General features: G+C 41.3%; 1 protein-coding gene across 1 annotated transcript in view; it reads left to right on the top strand.

Annotated features, from left to right (window-relative positions):
- The window catches only part of col22a1 (collagen, type XXII, alpha 1), a 285,704-nt gene that overhangs the window by 108,392 nt on the left and 154,007 nt on the right, over positions 1-23,305 (top strand). The window contains exons 10-12 of the mRNA XM_072569542.1: positions 2,145-2,186; positions 3,484-3,537; positions 5,834-5,872. Coding sequence (XP_072425643.1) covers positions 2,145-2,186; positions 3,484-3,537; positions 5,834-5,872 — 135 coding nt within the window. The remainder of the gene's footprint in view (positions 1-2,144; positions 2,187-3,483; positions 3,538-5,833; positions 5,873-23,305) is intronic.

Consider the following 23,305-nt stretch of genomic DNA (forward strand, 5'->3'; position numbering starts at 1 on the left):
ATGACTCTATGAGTCAATGGCAAATGATTAAAACAAGTTGACCACAAGAAGATTGAGCTTCTATGTGTCTGCTGCGAAAATTGCTACAAGTTCAACAAGCTCTAATGTTGCTGGAATTGATCATGCAGTAAGTTAGCAGTTTCCTACCAACTCTCGGACCTGGGTTTAAATTTAAGTCTGACTAATGCAACTGAAATTTCCACTTATCTGAAGAATGGTTAGCTTGAAACGTTAACTCTGACATCTTTCCACAGATGCTGCCAGACATGCTGAGTTTCTCCAGCAATTTCTATTTTTGAAGTTTCCTCTCACCATCTCTGCTCCCTTTTGTTAAATACATTTAAATGGGTTTCAAGCAAGTTTCCTTTAATTGCGTGGATTCACAGTGCACAATTAATCAAAATGTGAGGCAAAAACAATGCAATGCTAGTTAGTATGACTGTAGAAGAGAAGAAAATCGTGATAATACACAAGTCTTTCTTTCAATTCAATTTATAATACAAACCATCAACATAATTTCTGGAAAAAAAATTGTCCCCAGGATTTTATATTTCTACTTTAAGATCTCATGCATACAGGAAATATAACATATGGTAATTTTTCAAAAGTGTATCCACTATAAAGTCAGGTATTTCATGAAAATTCTAAATCCCCAATATGTATCCCATTGCTTAGGTCAAAATATTTGCACGTTCAAACAGATACACTGACATCAATTTGACATCTTCATTTTTTTTTCTCCTTCTTCACATTAAGAGTGTGATTACCATGAATTATAAGTTATAGTGATCTCCTGTTTCCAATCTTGTCAGCTAGTATGCTAATAGTAATGCCACGTAGTTATTCAATTCAATGTTTACCTCATATCAATATAGACCTTATCCTTTGTTGAACTGTCTGAAATCAATGTTTAAAATAGGTCTAGAAACATCATTTCTAATTAGTTCTTAGAACTTGGAATACTTCCTTTAAGTAATATATTTTAAATAAATTCTATCTCGGGGTGGATATAAGAAAATAATGCAAAGAAATATACTTAGGAATGATTTCTGTTTTGCATTTAGCAATATGAAAATTATAGTTTTCTGCTATTGATTGCAGGGATGAATTAGCTGACATCCTAATTCAGGAAGTGCCGAGAGTCAGACGCTTAATGAATATTTTTCAATCTATGGAAAGTTTATTCAAGTTGATTCTACCAAGATAGATAGATTGTTTTTAAAAAATATCAGATGAACCTGGAAGAGAACAGTTCACTAATTGTTTTATTTATAGACAACTTAATGGGGAAAGCTCTTGAATCCCATAAATAATCCTTCTCAAAACTATCAACGTAATTAGCATAAACTGTTTTGACTCAGTGGTTCTTCACTTGGGCAGATGTTGTCTATTCAAGTCCCACTCCAGTGTTAAGTCCAGGTGAACATTTTACCGTTGGATTGAGGAAGTGTGAGAATCATTGTTGTCTTGATAAGATGTTAAAGATAAGATATTGAGAACACAAAGTATGTAGCTATTTTTTTATTATTCAGTGGATGTGGGCTTTGCTGGCAAAGATTTATTGCTCATCTTTAATATACCCAAGGGCTAGTAAAGGGTAAACCACATTACTATGAGTCTGGAGTCACAAATGGGCCAGACGAGTTCAGGATAGAGCAGAATTCCTTCCCGAAAGGATATTAGTTAATTTAAGTGGGTTTTTAGAGAGAGAAAAAAAGTGATTTAATAGTCTCTTTAGGCTAGCTTTTACTTCAAAAGTTTCCATTTAATTTAAATGATACCATTTTCCATGGAGTGATTTGAACCTGTGTTACCTATGTGAACATTAAACTGGGATTCTTAGATTTCTAGTCCAGTGGCATTACCACTATGTGACCAACTCCTGAATATTTTCAGTAATTCAACAAGAAAATGTGGTTTTCTCTGCATTTAAAACACTCCAAAGAAATATTCCCAAAAGTTAGGATTCTGAACCTATCTGGCCTGATACTTGGCCAACTCTTTCTAGATGAGTTGTGCATATCACTATTTTTCTGATCATTGTTTTGGTAACTCAAAGTCATTATGATGTCGATGTGATGTGTTTTTAATACTTGTTTCTCAACAGCAACTGTTCTGACTTCTATGTCTTGTAATTCTGACAGGGTGATCGTGGTCTACCTGGTTTTGGACACAGAGGTCCAAAGGTAAGTTTGGATGGAAAGGGTCAAGAACGTGACTCATAAATATTTTAAAAGTTGTGCTTGCATTTTGCTTGATAATAATGCATTAATTTTTAAAGAAGATTTCTCTCAAAAGTATCTGAATCAAAGTTGTTTTTCCCCCCTGGGATGGGCAATTTGGAGAATCACTGGACCAGTGGTTCAGAACCCCAGGCCAATCTTTTGAGGTATAGGTTTGAATCCCATTATATAAAACATTTAAACTTGAATTCAATTTAATCAGAAATAAAATGCTAACCTAATGATGACCATTAACAATTGTCAATTAGAAACCCAGTTGGTTCAGTATTGTTTTTTAGAGAAGGAAATTTGCCATCTTAAATTGATCTGACTAACACATGACTCCAGACCAAGTGAAAGAGTCACACAACATGGACATAGACCCATGCGCTCAATAGATGAAACTAATTGTATTTATTTTTATGTTAACATAATCATAGATCCCAGAGTCTAGTAATTTTGGTTCACACCGCATCACATGAAGGAACAGAAGATTGCATTGGACACATCAAATCATATGGTCTCTGAAAGCATTTTAGTACTAATGCTGAAAGCTAGACCTAGTCACTTCCCTCACCAGTCTGTTCCAGTTGGCGCTCCATACTGGCTTCTGTCTCAGAATGTAAATGATTGCTCAGTATGTTTGAGCCTCAAAAACAGGACTAATCTAACCCACTCAAATACCCAATGAATGAATCTTCATTAAATTGATGAAGGATAAAATATACATGCCAATAATAACTTCACTGATGTCCAGTTTGGGTTCCGTCTCTTGTTTTAAATGACATTACCATTACAGATGGTGAGCTAAAGCCATGCAAAATGTTAAAAGAGGCTAATCTTGATGACAAAACAACATTCAGTCCAGGAACCTGAGATAATAAAATCAAGTCAACAGAAGTCAAAGGAAAATCCCTTTACATGCATAGTCCTCTTGCTTCCATTGAAATATTGAGGCGAAAGCCAAGTTTGTACACAACTTATATTGAAAAGTTCAGGAGAAAAGGAGGATTTTTCTTTTAAATGATAAAACAACATGAAACCTAAATTTGAAAACACTTACTTATTGTAGTAACTTTGCTTGTTGAAACCATTTGTCACTTCTGTTTATGTACAGACAGGTTTCCATCCACTAAATGATCATTAATTGTGTCAGTCTCCACTGGGAAGATGTATACAATGATTGATACAAATAAACCTGTGATTAGTTGCTCAACTATTGACTTGAAATTAAAACCGTGTGTTAATCTCTTGTTGGCAGGGTGAACCAGGCCAAGTAGGAGCTGATGGTCCCAAAGGACAAAAAGGAGAACCTGTAAGTATTGATTTGTTGAAGAGAATTTCTAAAAGGAACTCCATCTGTTGTTGGCTTCCATAACTCTATCTCTAAGCTGTCACTCTTTCACTCTAGTTTTAAAGTGTTAGTTAAATTGTCATATTACAAACTCTGAGTAAAAGTAAACCATTCATTACCTTCGAGCCTGCGCTGCCGCATTTGCTATCTGTGTTTGAAATTCGATGTTTATATCTATCCCGATAATCCTTAGATCCCTTGCCTAATAAGAATATATCTAAAACTGACTTAAAACAATTTGATGGTCTCGCATTCCTTGCCACCTGATGCAGAAAGTTCCACAGTTGTAGAACCCTCTGAAACAGAAAAGAATTCAACTCACCAAACCTAATTTTAAAACAGTGTCGCCTGGTTCTGGACTGACCCACAAGCGAAAACATCTTTCTCATACCCACCCTGTCAAGACCATTCAGAATCCTATGCACTTCAATCAAGTTGCCCTTCCCAATTCTAACCTTCAGTAGGAGCAAACACAGCCTGACCAAACTATCCCGTTTATTCCAGATGTCAGTCTAGCAAACATACATTCAATGTATTTGCATACTGCTTTCAATAAAGAGACCAAAACTGCACACAATATTTGAGATGCTGTATTACCAGTACCATTTATAACTGAATCATATTGTGGTCACTGATACCTCGGAAAACCTTTCATCAGACATCCTTGACTAATTCTGTCACATTACACAATATCAAGTGTAATATAGCCTACACTCTGATCAGTTCAAAAACAGGCTGCCCAAAAATGTTTGAAATGCTGAAAATGTAAAGAACATGTGAACATGGCTCAATCAGGTGAAAAAGAAAATGAGATAGCTATAATGAGAGCAGACAGACTGAGTTGACTTGTTCAATCAATACCACTAAAAACAGATGTGTTGATTGTTTACTTTGTAAGAGTTTTATGTAATATTGCTGACACTGACTGGTCTGCTGATATAATAAGTTATTGATGTGTTTTATTGTTTTATGAATATTTGAAATCTTCAGCACATAGGGCATAATTAGGATCAATAAAATAATGGAAGTGTGCAGAAGCCATTCAGACCATCATTTCTGTGTCAGCTTCTTGTTAAAGTAGTCCAAAAACTAATTGCACAACCTTTTCAATACTCCAAGGCCCAGCATCTTCCTCTGCTTCAAATATTCTCATATTATTTAATTAAGAGGTGCAATGATCTCTCCCTTCCTGTTGAACAATTCCTCCCCCATCTTAATTAACTATCTCTGTTAAAAATAAAATATTCCTGACTCTCTCATTCTCATATTATTACCACATTTGTCTTTAGTTTGTCTCAAAACTTGAAGTAACAATAAAGTTAGTAACAAGATTATGCACTGGTTTTGGCTGATAAAATAGTGACACCATGGTTCTCAGTCATTTTAGATATTGCAATAAATACAATTACCTAAAGTCTGTCTCCAGATTGGTTGCCTTAAAGTATATAAAAGTGGTTCAAATTTCATGACATGTCAATTAAATAAAGTAGGATGAGAGGAATACTTATTTTTGGTCACTGGAATAAACAAGAAATTCTCAAAAATATCACACAAAGCACCTAAAGGCATTGTCATTGTAACTGTCCTGTCCTTTTTCTGATATAGTAGTGATGCTATCGTGAAAAGAATTATCATCAAATATGACACAAATCTTTGCCAAATAAATGATTCTTTGCTCAATTCCTTCAAATGAATTGCTCAATTTCTAAAACATTGCTAAATCAGCTGAATGAGTCTTTATCCCTCACAATGTCATCAGTAATTGTTCCAACGTTTACTCACAAAACAAAATGACTTTTATAAGAATGCTCCTTCAACCATTTTCTCATTGCTTCGCATCTTTGTACATCTTCTTGTTTATCCCCTCTCAAATCACATTCATTCAAAATGGGGGAGATATACAATGGGGCTTTTCAGCAGAGGTGAGGTGGTGAAATGGTGGAAACTTCAGTTTTATCTACCTATGCCATATCTGCAGATTCTGATGTTGTCCCAACCAAAGTTACAGTGGGATAAATCCTGTGAAAGTTCTAGGAATATATGTTTGATAAATTCCTTTCCTTTAAATGAGGCCTTCAGAGACTGAGAATCACCTCAGCAACCTGATTAGCAATCCTTTAAATATTTAGATTGTTTTATAATATAATTGAGAAAGAAGGAAGAAAGTTGTATCAGTTTGACTGGGATACATTTTTCAATTTAAAATGTTGATATCAGTAAGAGGAATATTTTCTAACAACACTTTCTTAAATTCCAGGGTATAATAGGCTATGATTCATGGGAGAAAGGTGAAAAGGTAAGACAGATTATTTATTAAACTGGGTGGGTGCAGGGAAGCCACTAATAAGCTATTGTTGGGTATCCAATTGTGCCTGCGCATTGGAGAGAAGTTACAGAAAGAAAGTATTTGTATTTGGGTATAAACACAAGACTGAAAAATAAGAATTGCATGTAATTATAAAAGCACCTTCACCTTGCATGTTCCCTTTTCTGTGGGTGTTGCTAAATGATAGAGTGTAATTCCTGTATTGATAGACTCCTTTATTCCTTTCCTAATTAAGAATGAAGGCGCAATGGAAAGATTAATACCCCTGGTAAAATAAAAAATGCATTATAACTTGCTGATAGCCTCTGTGTAATGAATAGCTATTAATAAGACATTTGAGTAAACAATTAGTATCCATTAGTAATTCCATAACCTCCTGACATCTATTTTGAGAAAGTAGTGGTAATGTCACTGGACAGTAAACCAGAATACTCAGCCAATATTTTGGTGATGTGAGTTCAAATTCCATCTTGATACGTGGTGAAATTTCAACTCAAAAATACTCTGGACTAGAGAGCTGGCCATGTAACCACTGATGATTGTTGTTAAAAATACCCATGTGATTCATTACTTCCCTGTAGGGAAGGAAGTTTACTGTCCTTACCTGGACTGGAAGACATGTGACTCTGGGAGCTGGTCATGGATGTCAATAAGCCTCAGTCCAATCAAGGGGGACAGCCTTTGGTTAGGAGATTCTGGCCCAATAAGTCAATGGCCAGGTGGTCAGCATCGGAATCCTCTTTCCATCAGAGTTGAGGAGTCAGATGACTGGCGCACAACTTGACTCTTTCTGACCTATTATGGGCTGTTTTACTCCTGGAATTATGGAACAGTTGATGAAGGCTACAAAATAGCAAGCAGTCAAGTCGTGTGTGTCATGTGAGTGATGTCGCAAGTTGGGGTGATTGAGAGAATGTGTTGCAGACACTAGTGTGAGTGGTTAAGCATGGGTCTTGGTGGGAGGTGAGTATGGTAACAGAGATAAAATGGGTGTGAGAGAAGGTGAAGTCATGCACACCGTATGGAGTGGAGAAAGTCATTGGCCTTATTCCAGCCTTGCTAAGCATTCCTCCAGATTGCTGAGAATGCTGTCTCCTGAGTGGCAGCCTCAGACCAGATTAACCTTGTCTAGTTTCACAGCTTCTACTGCTGCATCCAGGGGCCGTGAAAGTCCTATTTCAGCACCTTGTTATCCAGCAAGAAATCTCAGGCAACGCCTACAAAATGAGGCACTGATTTCCCCGCCTGCTGAACCTGGGACACATGTCAGAAACTGTGCAGTGCAGCTCTGCACTGACAGTGCTTGTCCGGGTACATAGTGATCTTTTAAAGATGGTGCAAGCACCGGGCAATTCCAAGATTTCTAGAGATTGCTGAGTTGTTCCAAGAATGGCACATGTTAATAAGAGGTGGAAATTGGACATGCTACTCCCCAGTGGCAATGGCAGTTAAAGTGGCAAGTTTGATAAGATTCAGCAAGAAAACTCTGTTGGCCTCATGGTGGGAAGCACTTGACCAAACTCAATACTGCTTACACTTAGTTTTGAGAAAGCCTAAGATCCAACCCATTGTGTATCATCAAATACACAGCAGACTATCATAACTGAGGTGGGATGCACAACCTATGAAAGAGATGGGCCACAGCTTGTTTGGATGTTTGATTGGTCATAGTGTAAAGATACTGGGCAAACCATTTGGGACTATGATGAGGAGAATTTCTTTCACCCAGTCAATGGTGAGTCTGTCGAATTTACTACTACTGAAAGCGGTCAAGGACAAAATATTGTATGATTTCAATAAGGAATTGGACATATCACTTAAGGGTTGTAGCATTCAAAGAGTTTGGAGGAGGAACTGAAACAGGCCATTGAGTTGGATGATCAGCCAAAGGATCAGAAGGTTCAGAGGGCCAGATACCCTTCTCTTGCTTTTATTTTCTGTGCTCTATGTTTCAATGAGGGGTGAGGGTTGGAAGGAGGCTTTATGTCTTATTATGTTCTTAAATGAAAGTTAGAGACAGTGCAGGAAAACCGAGACAGGTCATTTGTTCATCCCACTTCTGCGGTGTTTCTGGGGTTACACTTCATGACTCCCAGTAACTCTGGCCTTAGAAATGAAAATCCAGACTGCCAGGATCCATGAACCTGGGTTGATTTCGAGGTGCCAAGTATTGCTCTGACTGTTTGTTCCTGATGCAGAAGTGATAACTCAAGCTGTAGAATCAGAGTGCGCAGAAGAAACCTATTCAGCCCATCACGCCTGTGCTAGATCTTTGAAATTGTGAACCAATTAGTGCTATTTCCTCTCTTTGGCCAGAGCCTTGCAAAGCTTCTTTTTCAAGAAGATATAATTACATTTTGGAAGTTATCATTATTTTTTATTTTATTTTGTTTATTCATGGGATGTGCATGTTGTTGGCTAGCTCAGTATTTATCGTTCATCTCTAATTGTCCAGAGTGAGAACTGAGTGGGGGCCTCTACAAATGCATATGTAAATGAGATCAGTTTTAGTTTATAAAGTGTCTGACTCCATGTTCACTTCTGAAATGTGAATAACCTCTGTCTTCTTTCAAACTAGTACAGCATGAAATGCTTTACTCTTGGTCTTTTCCTTCGGTTACTCTGGAGTTTGACCAGGGCCCAACCTTAGCATTGCCTTGTCACGTTTGCTTTGTTGAAAATTCAAAACGGCTTGGACACAAATAAGGAGTATATCTAAATTATAAGGAATTCTTGTCGATTCCACCAATTTGTCGGAATATCTTCTGAGATTCATTGGTATTCTATTGTCTTGTAAGATGATGCTTTGCACTGTGTATGTACCGATGGAATTAGCATGTTTCAGAACCTTTGAATTCAGTGACTTTGTCATGCCAGGAGATGCCAGAAGAAGATCTGAGATAGTGAAGGTGTGAACTGTTCAGCTTTTTCTCCTGCCAAGCATGTTTTGTTCAGGTTTCAGTGCTGTGGAGGAATACACTGATGACCTAGGCTTGAGAGACTCACTGTATACTGTTCTCAGTCAGATTGCTGCTGTTCTGCACATTATAGTAAGCAACCTCTAACGCTGGAAAAACAGACCAGGAAAGGAAGCAGAAGTAGTGCTTTAGAAATGCAAACTATTGTTAATGGGGCCAAGTGTGCACTATTTATTCTGATTATAGACACTAGGATAGCTTACATTAAGCTGAAAAGTATTAATAAACCACAGAGAAGTTTCATGGAATGAAAGAGTGTGAGAGTAGGGAGATGTGGTAGGACACTGATTGACAATGACATTAAACTGCTGCACCAACCTTTTTATCATTCTTTGAAGATTTAAACATCCCTTCATCAATTAGGATTATGCAAATTCTTCAGGAGCCAGTTAAAATATTTACAGTAATTGACACTGGGACTCCTAATAGCAATGCTGACTGAGTTGTTCTGGCTGGCGTCACTTACAAGCTGTTTTTAACATTGAAAATAATTCTGGCCTGATATATGATGCTCAGACTTGTCTGAATGCTCTTAATGTCTCCATGTTCCTTCATAAAATGTATAAATAAATCTTTAATAACTCTAATCAATCTAGTCATTTTGGTGTTGCTCTATAGGACCTGAATAACTAAAGATTAAGCATCAATTTGGTAGCAGTCATGCCTTGGAAAGTGGTGGTTTCATCCCAATTTTAAAACTTGATCATAGATATCTGGACGAATGTGCTGAGAGACTGCTGCACTGTCACAGGCTGTGTTGTTTAAGTCTGATTATACTAAGGCCAATGTATCTGTTCAATTGGAGGGTTCAAGGTTGTAGAGTTGAAAAGAGGTGTTCGGCAATCACCCTGAGACCAAAACCAATAGTCGTGAGTTTTCATTGGATTTACTGTTTGTGTGATCATTCTATGTGAAAATTGTCTTCTAAGTTTTTCTTCATCTAAACAGTTTCAAAAATATTTCATTGGCTGTGTGGTGCCTCTGTCCTGCAAAAGTGATAGAGTACTTGGAGGAGGAAAGTACCTCATGGAATTTAAATTCAATTGATGAAGTCTGAAATTAAAAGGCTTCTCTCAGGAATGGTAACCATGGTACCATTAGGATTTTCTTTATTGTAAAAATCTGTCTGGTTCACTAACATCCTTTATGGAAGAACAACTGTACTTTGACAAAGGCAGTAGAAAGTGAGGACTGCAGATGCTGGAGATCAGAATTGAGAGTGTGGTGCTGGAAAAGCACAACAAGTCAGACAGCATCCGAGGAACAAGAAAGTCGACTTTTCAGGCATGAGCCCTTCATCAGGAATGAGGCTTGTGATGGGGAGTTGAAGTGTTCAGCCACGGGGTGGTGGGGTTGGTGGGTGCGGGTGTCCCAGAGATGTTCACTCTTAACAGCTTCCCCTTCCAATCCTCCCATTTCCACCAATCCAAAGGGCACCTGCATGGGACCCAGCTATGCCTGTCTTTTTGTCAGGTACGTGGAACAGTCCATCTTCTGCAGTTACACTGGCACCAACTCCCCAACCTGTTCCTCCACTATATCGATGACTGTATCAGCACTACTTTGTGCTCCCATGAGTTCATCGACTTCTCCAACACCTTTCACCTCGACCTCAAATTCACCTGGACCATCTCGGAATCCTCCCTCTCCATCTCCATCTCCGTCAACTGACTAACCACATACATCTACTACAAGCCCACCAACTCCCAGAGCTACCTAGACTCTACCTCCTGTAAAGATTCCTCCGCCCCATCTGTTCCCAGGATGACCAATTCCACCTTAGAAAATCCCAGATGGCCTCCTTCCAAGGTTGCAATTTCCCTTCCCACATGGTTGACGCTGCCCTCCAGCGCGTCTCTTCCACGTCCCGCACTACCACCCTTGAACCCCACCCCTCACAACACAACAAGGCCAGAATGACTGTATCGACAACCACGTGGGAAGGGAAATTGCGATCTTGGAAGGAGCCTCCGCACACGTTGCAGCATCCTCAGCCACCTCAACCACCAACGAACGGACCCCACCACCAGAGATATAGTTCCCTCCCCACCCCATCAATGTTCCGGAGACACAATTCTCTCCGCGACGCCCTCGTCAGGTCCACACCCCCACCAGCCCACACCCCACTCCAGCACCTTCCCCTGCCACTGCAGGAAGTGCAAAACCCGCGCCCACACCACTCCCCTCACCTCTCTCCAATGCCACAAAAGATCCTTACACATCCGACAGAAATTTATCTGTACCTCCACCAATGTCATCTCCTGTATCCATTGCACCCGATATGGTCTCCTCTACATCACGGAGACTGGACGCCTACTTGCAAATCATTTCAGAGAACATCTCTGGGACACCCACACCAGCCAACCCCACTGACCCGTTGCTGAACACATCAACTCACTCTCCCACTCCATCAAGGGACATGCAGATCCTGGTCCTCCTCCATCGCCAAACCTTTACCACCTGAGGCCTCGAGGAAGAACACCTCATATTCCACCTTGGGAACCTGCAACCTCACAAGATCAATGTGGATTTCAACAGTTTCCTCATTTCCCATTCCCCTACATTATCCCAGTCCCAAGTCACCAACTCTGCACCGCCCTCCTGACCTGTCCATCACCTTTCCCATCTATCAGCTCCACCCTCCTGTCCGAACTATCACATTCTCCCCCACTTTCATCTATCTATTGCATTCTCAGCTACTTTCCCCCGAACCCCATCCCCCTCCCTCCCATTTATCTCTCAGCAATCCCCAGCCCACAAGCCTCATTCCTGATGAAGGTCTTATGCCCGAAATGTCAATTCTCCTGCTCCTCAGATGCTGCCTGACATGCTGTGCTTTTCCAGTACCACACTCTTGTTTTTGATAGAGGCAGCCTGTTATTCAGCTCAATAGACCCCTTGCTACCAAGCCTAATGAATTTTAATTATTTATTTACACTTAACAAGACAACTGCCAATTATGATGCCCAGCCACTCAGTGTGTTCTGAGGGTGGAAATACAGTGGACTAGCCGTCCAAACCTATTTTGTATGTTCCCCACGCCCATCAAATACATGGCCAGAGAGGGTACAGGAACTCTGTGGGCCTCCATGTTGATCATTAGCAACATTTTAAATTTCTTTTCTGGAAGGGCCAATGTTTTACATCTTTCAGATCCTCTAATTTCCTCTGCCTTATACTTTAGCATTTTGATGCATAGAAAATCCATCCCCAGTAGATTGCCTTTAGTTGTTAGCAGGATGCAGATTAAAATGAGAAACAAATTTCTGTCAAATTGGAAGTGTGAGAAATTGATGATAAAATTGCTGTTCAATGATAATTTTCCATGTTTGTTTGAAACAACCTCGGACCTGAAGGTACAAATTGCACAATTGCATCTCCCGGAATATTAGGCATTCATATATTTTCCAGCAAGTAAAGGGTGGGTGTATCAAATCTGACATGAGGATGCTTTCCCTTACACAAAAAAGGATGGTAGTACACCCAGAAACATTCTTAAACAATGAATGGATAATATATAATATTTAAGATGAAACTGATGTTCCATTTGTCACAGAAGATGACGGCTGTGTGTCAGGGACAAGTCATTGTTTGAACACTTCTGCCACAATTTATTTTAAAAAAAACAAACACTTTTTAAGTGCTTCTGTGATATTTGGACTCAGTTGCTGTCATTTTGACAGTATGTGTAACAAGAAGGATTCATTTCTGTCAATCAACTGTCCTAACCAAAACTGGCTATTTCCACGCTTCATATTTTTGACAGGGCCACATACTTTAACCACATTGAGACACAATAACAGATAATTGTTGTTCAGATGTACACAAACAAGCCAGAATCGGTATTTATGCATCTTAACTACACAGAGCCTTTTGACCTTCATTCCTCATTGTGGGATTTCTTTCAACAACATTTTTTACAGCAAGAAATATGAAAACCAGTTGTTCTTTGGTGGTAGCAAGTACATGGATTACTTTTATAATCTGCAGCCTTCAGGGCACATACTGATTGTCCACTCTCTCAGTGGACACACAGTGAGAGGGAGTATGGTATTCTAACCAGATCCTGGGTGAGATCCCCAATTCATTATGGTTCCAGGTGGGACACCCCAAGATGTTAAGCAACCAGTGAGGAGGGAGTGAACTGACTCCCCATCTTTATTCACCAGCCCCTCATCTGTCCGAAATAAAGTTAAATTTAAAAGGAATCATAAGACCATAAGACATAGAAGCAGAAATCAGGCCTTTCAGTCCATCAAGTCTGCTCCGCCATTCAGTCATGACTGGTAAATTTCTCAAGGAGGAGATAGTGAGGACGACAGATGCTGGAGGTCAGAGTCGAGAGTGTTGTACTGAAAAAGCACAGCAGGTCAGACAGCATCTAAGGAACAGGAGAATGGTTTATGTTTCGAGCATAAACCCTTCTCCTTCCAGAATTTTCTCCTGGCCTCTGGAACCGCCCAGATGCCATTAGCCATGCAACCGCTCCTTCCACGACTGCCGGGGCGATTAATGATATCACTCCATCCCCGCTGCCACCAAACGGCTCGCAGCCACTGCTGACCAAGATCGCCATCCACCCGACCACCTCCGCAACTGCCCAAGAAGACTACCACCACAGGATCTACTGCCACCGCTAGATTCACCAGCAATGGCTGATTCCTGATGAAGGGTTTCTGTCCGAAACGTCGATTCTCCTGCTCCTTGGATACTGCCTGACCTGCTGTCCTTTTCCAGCATCACGCTCTCGACTCTGATACGTTTCTCAACCCATTCTCTTACTTTCTCCCTGTAACCCTTGATCCCCTTGATACTCCAGAACCTATCTATCTCAGTCTTAAATATATTCAATGACCTGGCCTCCACAGACTTCTGTAGCAATGAATTCTATAGATTCATCACTCTCTGGTTGAAGAAGTTTCTCCTTATCTCCATTTTAAAGGGTCTTCTCTTTACTCTAAGGCTGTGCCCTTGGGTTCTAGTCTCTCCTACCAACGGAAACACCTTTCCAGCATCTACCCTGTTCAGGCCATTCAGTATTCTATATGGTTCAATTAGATCCCCCCTGCACACACTACTCCAAGTGTGGTCTGACCAGAGCCTTATAGATCCTCAGAAGTACATCCCTGCTTTTACATTCAAGTCTCTCAAAATAAGTGCCATCATTGCATTTGCCTTCCTAACTACTGACTCAACCTGCAAGTTTACCTTGAAAGTCCTGGACTAGAACTCCCAAGTCTCTTTGTACTTCAGACTTATAAATCTTTTCCCTATTTAGAAAAAGGTCCATGCCTCTATTCTTTCTACCAAAGTACATGACCTTATACTTTCTCACTATGTATTCCATCTGTCACTTCTTTACCCATTCTCCTAGCCTGTCCATATCCTTCTGCAGCCTCTCCACCCCCTCAATGCTACCTGTCCCTCTACCTATTTTTGTATCATCTCTAAATGTAGCCAGAATGTCCTCAGTTCCTTCATCCAGATGTTGTTGGTGCATAATTTGAAAGATCGTGGTCCCAACACTGAGCCTTGTGGAACACCAGCTGCCATCCTGAAAAGGATCCTTTCATCCCTCCTCTCTTCTTTCTATCAGACAGCCAAGCTTCTATCTATGCTCGCACCTTGCTTCTGACACCATGGGCCCTTATCTTACTCAGTAGCATCCTGCATGCAACCTTGTCAAAGGCCTTCTTGAAGTCTAGGTAGATAGAATCCATTGGCCCTCCTTGGTTTAATCTGCTTGTTCCTTCCCCAAAGAATTCTAGTGTATTTGTCAGGCATAACCTCCCCTTGATGAAACCTTGCTGACTTTGCCCTATTTTACCATACACTTCCAAGTATCCAGAAATCTCATCCTTCACAATGGATTCCAGGATCTTACCCACAACTGATGTTCAGCGAATCAGTCTGTATTTTTCTGTCTTTTGCTTTACTCCCTTTTAAACATTTTCCAGCCTTCTGGGATCCTCCCTGATTCTAGCAATTCTTGGAAGATCACCACTAATGCCACTGCTATCTCGTCCGCTGACTCCCTTAGAACTCTGGAGTATAGTCCATCTGGTCAAAGTGAGTCATCCACCTTCAGGCCATTCAGTTTTTCTAGCACCTTCTCCTTGGTGTTAGCCAGCATACTCAGCACTGCCCCCTCATTCTCTTAATTTTTTGGGATATTACTCATGTCTTCCACCGTGAAGACTGATGTGAAGTAATTATTCAGTTCCTCAGCCTTGTTCGCCACTAATATCTCTCCAGTGTCATTTTCCTGCAGCCCAATGTCCACTTGCATCTATCTTTTGTCCATCATATATCCAAAGAAACTCTGACAGTCTTCCTTTATATTACTGGTGAACTTACCCCCATATTTAATCTTCTCCCTCCTCATTTCTTTTTCCGTTGCCCTCTGTTGGTCTTTGCAAGCTTCCAATCTCTGGTTTTCCACTGCTCTTTGCCACGTTATATGCTTTCTCTTTTGCTTCATTTTTTTACCAAAAAGGCATGCTATAGAGGCACGATAGGTGGTTAATCAGGTGAGTTTGTAAGATATGTCAAGAGCTCTTGCTTGGAAACCCTTGTGAAGCTCAAATCAGACAAATTACCAAAAAGGGGTAAAATTCAGCCCTTTGATATGATGCTCAAAGTATGAATCCATGAATCACATCCCTTGTGTTCTGACCCCACTTCATTTTCAATAACATGTCCATGGATCATAACCCTGGGTCATGGATGGCTATAGTGTAACACCTTAACAATGTCACAATGTTCTTGATCAACCTCACCTCCCCACCCCCCCCCCTCCCCCCCCGCCAACTTCCTGCAGATAGTGGCTCCAGCCAGAATCACCCCCTCCAGCCTACTATGACATTATGCGTGCTCACTTTTATCCTTTAAATTACCCCCCATCACCATTCTCTTCCCCACTTCAACACAAGCCTCTGCTTCCCCCACTAACTCATGGACTGTACACACATCCTTGGCTTCCTGCTCAACAGCACCACCCTTTGACTGGACTGAGGACTAGCCCTGACCTATTATTCAATGTGGCCTTTTGGTTGAACAAATATTTGCCACTCAGACAGCTGGCACGTGTTGTAGGTGTGAGATTGAGATCGCTGCATGCTGTAACAAGATTTCCCCAATGCTGGATGCATCCCAATCGATGAACACAATAAGAAGCCTGTCTGTGTATCTGTGCAAATGAGCAATGTGGCAGCCCTGATAGCCTTCAGATCCTGAGAGAGATGACAAAAGAGGGATGCCAACATGTTATCAGATATGCCACAGCATGGCAAGGCAAGGCATAGATATTGCAAACATACAGATAGGCATTAAGAAAGTATGTGGTAAACAAGCAAGCAAGTAGTCCTGAAATGCAGCCTGATCCAAACCAATGCATAAAGTGCTCTTGAAACAGTCTTTCAGTTGCTAGTTGCTGATTAACCTGCATTTCCTAAGCAGTTCTGAAGAAGGGTCACTGGACCCGAAACGTAAATTCTGTTTTCTCTCCACACATGCTGCTAGAATGGCTAAGCTTCTCCAGCTATTTCTGTTTTTGTTTCTGTACTTCCTTAGCATCCTGCAAGTAGGTTAGAGAGGAGCCATGAGAACCCTGAATGGCTCACAATTTTCAGATGACAGTGTCAGTGGATGAGGAATATGTGTGGCCAATGCTCATAGATCATGTTCTGAGATACTGGTAACCAACATGGATAGCAATTAGTTCAGTATTTTGTCTCTTTCCCTCTCTTCCAATACTATGCCTTGGTACAGCATTGATGACCATGGAGTTGCATGTTCATATTGCTGTCGAGGTGTGGATCATCTTTGTTGGTGGCACATACATACAGATTGTGAGGCTCTCCAGAAAGGTCATTCTTTGTCTACCTCAGCCTCTTGTAGCATAGATATTGCCCAGCGGCATCAGACTTCACAAATCACGAGTTCTTATTACATGAGTTCACGAAACTTCAACAGTCGCTTCCCAGACTTAGCCAGTGACATTGTTGTGGTTTCAGACTTTGCTTGCACCTCTTTGTTGGTTATGTGATTTTTCCAACATAGCTTCATTATTTTCCTGAGAAACTATGACTCTGTACTTCACCTATTCCCTGCATGTTTTGATGATTACCCAACATTTGCTTTCACATGCCAGACCTAAGGAAGACAGCGTATGATGGCAATGCTACTAACTTTGTTATTCAGAGAGTCAGGCTAATATATTAGGGACATGGGTTCAAATCCCATCAAGGCATGGTGAACTTTGTATTTAATAAACATTTGGAATAAAGAGCCAGCCTAATGCCGATCATGTGTTGCCTGTCGTTTAAAAAAAAACTGTGATTCACTAATGTTTATTAGAGAAGGAAATCTGACATCCTTACTTTGTCTGGTCCAATATGTGATTCGAGATTCACAATAATGTGGTGGCTTGCCATCAAGTCCACATCCTATGAATGAATTGAAGAACACAAACTCTGATGTAGCATGCCAGATAGTCAGCTTTGTTTTAATGGTTATTTTTGTGTTGCTAATGTTCATTCATAATTATTTTTAAAATGCATTTTTACCCATTCTAATTCCTTATTCCTTGTTAACAATCTGCCTGCTGACAAAATTTGTTGACCTGTTTTGCTTTTCTTCTTCAAAGTTGATAGCAGAGGTCTTGCATTTTGAACAGTACAAGACATGCTGCTTTCCAATAATTTTGCCCAGCTTTTTCATCTCATTTTCATTCACGACTCTCTTCAAAATCTCTTGCAGTTTCTTTTCAGATGAAGCAATAAGAATAGTGTCATTGGTATTTCTTATGTTATTAAGGTTGTTGTCTTCAACTGATAAGATCTTCAATCTCTCTAAGATGTTTTCACCACACAAATCAAATAAGTCTGGGGCAAAACCATACCCCCATCTGATCCATCCTTGAAACTTCACAGAATTGCTTAGACCATTCTCAACTTTTAGAGCCATTTGCCGAATCCATCAGGAAGGATGCGAGCCTGAGAGGGGTGACTATTCCTGGCAGCGGGGACTTACAGGTTAAGGCCTCCCTGTACATGGATGATGTCGCCATTTTCTGCTCGGATCCGCTGTCCGTGCACAGACTCATGTGCTTCTGTGACCAATTTGAACGGGCCTCGGGGGCCAAGGTAAACCGAGGCAAGAGCGAAGCCATGCTCTTCAGGAACTGGGCCGACCAATCCTCTATCCCCTTCACCGTCAGGACTGACCACCTGAAGGTGCTGGGTATTTGGTTCGGGGGGGCTGGGGCGTGCACCAAGACCTGGGAAGAGCAGATCAGGAAGATGAGACAGAAACTAGGCAGATGGGAGCAACGGCCGCTCTCCATCGTGGGAAAAAACCTGGTCATCAGGTGTGAGGTACTCTCAGTATTGCTATATGTGGCACAGGTCTGGCATATCCCCAGAACCTGTGCCGCCGCAGTCACCCGGGCCATTTTCCACTTCATGTGGAGATCAAAGATGGACCGGGTCCGTAGAAACACAATATATAAAGACCGGTGCAATGGGGGAAAAAATAAGCCCAATGCCACCCTCACCCTGATGGCCACCTTTGTGTGTGGCTGCATCAAGCTGTGCGTGAATCCCCGGTACGCAAACACCAAGTGTCACTACGTACTGAGGTTCTACCTGTCCCCGGTGTTACGAAGGATGGGCCTGGCCTCGGTGCCGCGGACCGCTCCGAGTAGTTGGACCATTCCGTATCACCTGTCCTTCGTGGAGAAATTTATGAGGAAAAACACCTTTGACCACAAGTCCATCAGGAAGTGGTCAGCACGTAGTGTCCTTGAGACCCTTCGGGAAAAGGAGAGGGCGAATCCTATCGAGCGGTTCCCTGAGCAGACTGTCAAAGCCATTTGGCAGAATGCCTCATTGCCAGAACTTTCCGACAAGCACCAAGACACGGCTTGGCTGGTAGTGAGAAGGGCTCTGCCTGTGAGATTCTTCATGCACGCCCAGACTCTCTGCCGCACCGCACGCTGCCCTCGAAGCGGCTGCGGGGGGGACGAGACTGTCACGCACCTCCTTCTGGAATGTGCCTCTGCAGAGGAAGTCTGGAGAGGAATGCAGTGGTGCTTGTCGAGGTTCGTCCTGAGCAGCGCCGTGACGTGGGACTCCGTGCTCTACGGCCTGTTCCCCGGGACTCACACCGAGACAAACATTAACTGCTCCTGGAGGTTCATCAACTCAGTGAAGGACGCTCTCTGGGCGGTCTGAAACCTGTTGATCTTCCAGCTGAAGGAGTTGACCCCGACTGAGTGCTGCAGACTGGCACATTCCAAGGTCCAAGACGACGTGTTGAGGGATGAGCTGAAGCTTGGGGCAGCTGCCGCCAAGGCGCGGTGGGGAAAGACCACCTTGTAACATCTGCCTGCCTAAAGAAGAACAGGGGGCCCATGTGGACATTTTTGGGCTCTGCTGATGCCTCAGCTAAATATATGTGCAATGATTGAGAAAAGCACAGATCTGTATATAACAATGATAAACTCTGATCTGTGTATGTAAATGTTGACATATGTATGGCATGACCAAATGTACAGACCATCAAATTATTTTATGAATAAAATATATTTTTGAAATAAAAAAAATTTCCATTTGTTTCCAATGAAGATTTCTTATTATACTAAGATTTTGGGCAACAAGGTCAAGAGATTCTAACACAGTCATCTGTTCTTCATGCTTTACTATGGGGTTGGTTCAGTTGGTTGGATGGTTGATTTGCAAAGCAGTATGACTTTGATTTCCATTGTCAGCTGAGGTTACCATGAAGGACTCTCCTCCTCAACCTCTCCCTTCACCTGAGACAAGGTGACTCTCAGGTTAAATCACCTTCAGTCATCTCTCTCTGTAATGAGAGAGCAGCCCTATGGCCTGGAAAGACAATGGCAACTTGACTTGATTTATGCTTTGCTTTATTAAATATCTTAATCAATAAAACTCACGAATGCATCTTTTTTCATCTCTATAGCTCTTTCTGATCATAGTAGGTATGCCTTAAAGATTAAAATTCTGAAATTTCTGACAATACTGTGCAAATTATCCTTTTCATTGTTACTTGAAAAGGATCTTGGTAGTGTGTTTCATAGTCTGAGTGAGTGTGAAACCCCGGCTTTCTAAGAAGGCCATGCATTTATTTAAGTCTCCATTTACTGTCAAACTTCACTGAAGAGGAGGGTCAGTTCATCCATTCTAATGTCTTCTAAACCTTTAATTTGTACGCTAATTGTTTCATCTGGCTCTTTGACATTATTGGCCCAGAAAGTCTGAGCAAGATCATTGATCTTTTAAAAAAAAATTATCTTCTGATATGTTCTGCCCTGCAACTTATTGGACAGGACCATCCTGTTATGAAACAGAAAGGAAAAATTCGAAATATCACACCGAGCAGTGGAGTGGATCAGTGTGATAACTACACCCCCTTTATCAGCAGTAACCATGATGTTTACTACAGTATAAATGTCCACAGTTTCTGTAAAAAGCTAAACCTGTAAGATATATGTTAGGTAACATGGCAGGTTGGGAAATAGTGTCAGGTGGATTAGGAAAGCAGCTGGAAGAGGATGGCAGGTGTGTGTGCAGTTATGGTGCCAGGAGAGTAAGATTGTGTTGGTCATTGATAGATTAAGGGGTAGGGTGGTTAGTGGGTTGGGGATGTAGGGTACCAGTTGATATTGTAGATTGGGTTCCAGTTTGTTTAGCATCATAGATGACTAGGTGGGTTAGTAGGGTAGGATACTTGGCGTGTTATTACATCAGGTGAAGGATGTAGGGTGCCAAGTGGGTGAGGTCAGGCTAGCAAGTAGATTAGGGCATACATCATTAAGTAAGTGAGTGAATCCTGAGAGTAGGCTGAATAGTCAGATTAGGGATAGGTGTTGCACCTGTTGAGGTTGGATTGTGGGAGGCTGGTGTTTGTTGATGATGGGGAAGGGAAGGGGTGTCGAGTATGGTCAGAGAAAGCCAAAGGAGAGTCAGGGGGCATGTTGTGTTGATGTTAGGGTGTGTTGGGTTGCGTGAGTGTGCTTAGCTCTGGCATAGGAGGTTTGAAAGACTGGTATGCCAGGGGTATGTTGGGTTCTTGTGAAGATTTGATGGAGGAGTTACAGAAAATGAGGCTAGTTTTGGGTTGTTCAGATATTGGAGGGGATATGCATTCAGTTAAGATGGATTTGGTCCAGAGTGGCTGGTTAGAAGTGTGTAAGACTGGGGAAGGGAAAAAGAGGGACAGTAATAAATTGCGTGCTCTGTTTAGCAATCACTCAAGATTTAGAGCAGGTATAATCTTCTAATTTTTACAGTGTAACTACTGAGGCAGAATCCTGAAAAATCTCTGATTCCCAGGGGCTTGCAGATGCAAAGAAATTTCACTTTCCCTCGTACTCTCCATGCAGTGAGCTGCATTGGGATTTTCACATGATCACGGTACGGAACCTGAACTGCAGAAATGACTCTCCAGAAAGGGAATTCATTTGTTTTCATCTTATTTATTGCTGTTCTTACTTCACTTTTCATAATCTTTGGACCATATTGTTTTCTTAATTTCCTTGTCTGTTCTCCTCAAAAACATCTTAGAAATATGTGATCCGTCTTTCAAGTATTTGAGTCATTTTCCATGATAACTTCCCCGTACTTCCCTGTGATGCATCTGCCAGACTTTCCTGTGATTTCCCTAATGACTTGATTCATTGTACTTGAATCCATGTTTTAACTTTGATCTACCCCCTTCTATGTTCAGCTTCTTTCTCTTCTCTTCAAACCATTCTTGTTTGGTCTATTTCTCTGATCCTTGGTATTTACACTGATCTATTTGCTTTACCTTCTTTCTGTCCTCCCACAGATCTAGTTTTTCATTTGGTCATCCATTTTTGTTTCTGACTTTCTTTAATTGGAAAGCTTTTTTTTCATGATTCTAAAACTGATACTTTGAACATTTTGCATGTTGAATATTTCTTTTTTGTTGTCTTCATGCAATTTTAAGTTGCTTTGAACTTCCCTTGGAATGTTTCCTTTGAGTAGATCAGAAATCAGTGCTCAAAATCTAATCTGAGTAGATGAGTGTGATGCTATCTGCTGTAGAATTACCCATGTCTTTTGCAAAGGAGTTGCTATTCTATGTGCAGGTTTCACTGTTAGTCTAACAATAGCTTGACTACACTGTCATTATGCCTGTTGAACCAGGCTTTAAGAATACCCACCATACTGCTTCCAAAATGGCTTCACTCTCACCCTGGCACAAGGTTGCTACTGAGACTGTCAGCCAAGTCAACTGAAGCTGAAGTTTGAAGAGAGTCAGGGCTGGCCACACCATGTATCTCACTGGATACCTGAGGATGGTAAATCTGCAACATCATAAAATAATCAGGACGCTGGAATGCAAACCAGTCAGATTTTAACCTTTCTTTCTGAGAAATTTCCACATTCCTATATTTGGGACTTACAACAGGCTATTTCACAGTAAACTTTGCAATGGAGGTTTAGGGGTAGAAGAAGGAATGTGGTCAGAGTTTGAAATTTAGCAACTTGATGCAAAGGATTTTGTTTTGTCAAATGAATTCAGGAAACCAATCCTCCAGACAAATGCTTTGTGGAGTTTGCACATTCTCCCCGTGTCTGCGTGGGTTTCCTCCGGGTGCTCTGGTTTCCTCCCACAGTCGAAAGATATGCAGTTTAGGTGAATTGGCCATGCTAAATTGCCCATAGTGTTCAGGGATGTGTAGGTTAGGTGTATTAGTCAGAGGAAATGTAATAGGGTAGGGGAATGGGTCTGGGTGGGATACTCTTCAGAGGGTCAGTGTGGACTTTTTGAGCCAAATGACTTGTTTCCACATTGTAGGGATTCTATGAAAAACAAGGAGATTTCTCCAGCAACTGCAATGAGTGGAAATTAAAAACTATGTCCCTCATATCAATCACACATGATTTACATACATATTTTTGAGGGATGTTAACCTAACTATATCCATTTTAACCAGGATTATTGATGCTGCCATTTAGTTGCCTAAACATAGCTTTTCAAGCAGAATAATTGATTCATAATAGTGTAAGAATTTAGTTGATAACAGAAGGATAAGGAATAGCAATTTCTTCTCCCTTCCCTGTTATTACTAGGTGTTGTTACCGTTCTGTAAATATGCAACTCATGAGAGGGTGGCATTGCTGCCTCACAACACCAGAGACCCGGGTTCAATTCCCGCCTCGGGCAACTGTCTGTGTGGAGTTTGTACGTTCTCCCCGTGTCTGCATGGGTTTCTTCCAGGTGCTCTGGTTTCTCCCACAGTCCAAACATGTGCTGTTTAAGTGAATTGGCCATGCTAAATTGCCCGTAGTGTTAGATGAAGAAGTAAATGTAGGGGAATGGGTCTGGGTGGGTTGCTCTTCGGAGGGTCGATGTGGACTTGTTGGGCCAA

The sequence above is a fragment of the Chiloscyllium punctatum genome, chromosome 5 (genome assembly GCF_047496795.1).
Source record: "Chiloscyllium punctatum isolate Juve2018m chromosome 5, sChiPun1.3, whole genome shotgun sequence".
Taxonomy (NCBI): Eukaryota; Metazoa; Chordata; class Chondrichthyes; order Orectolobiformes; family Hemiscylliidae; genus Chiloscyllium; species Chiloscyllium punctatum.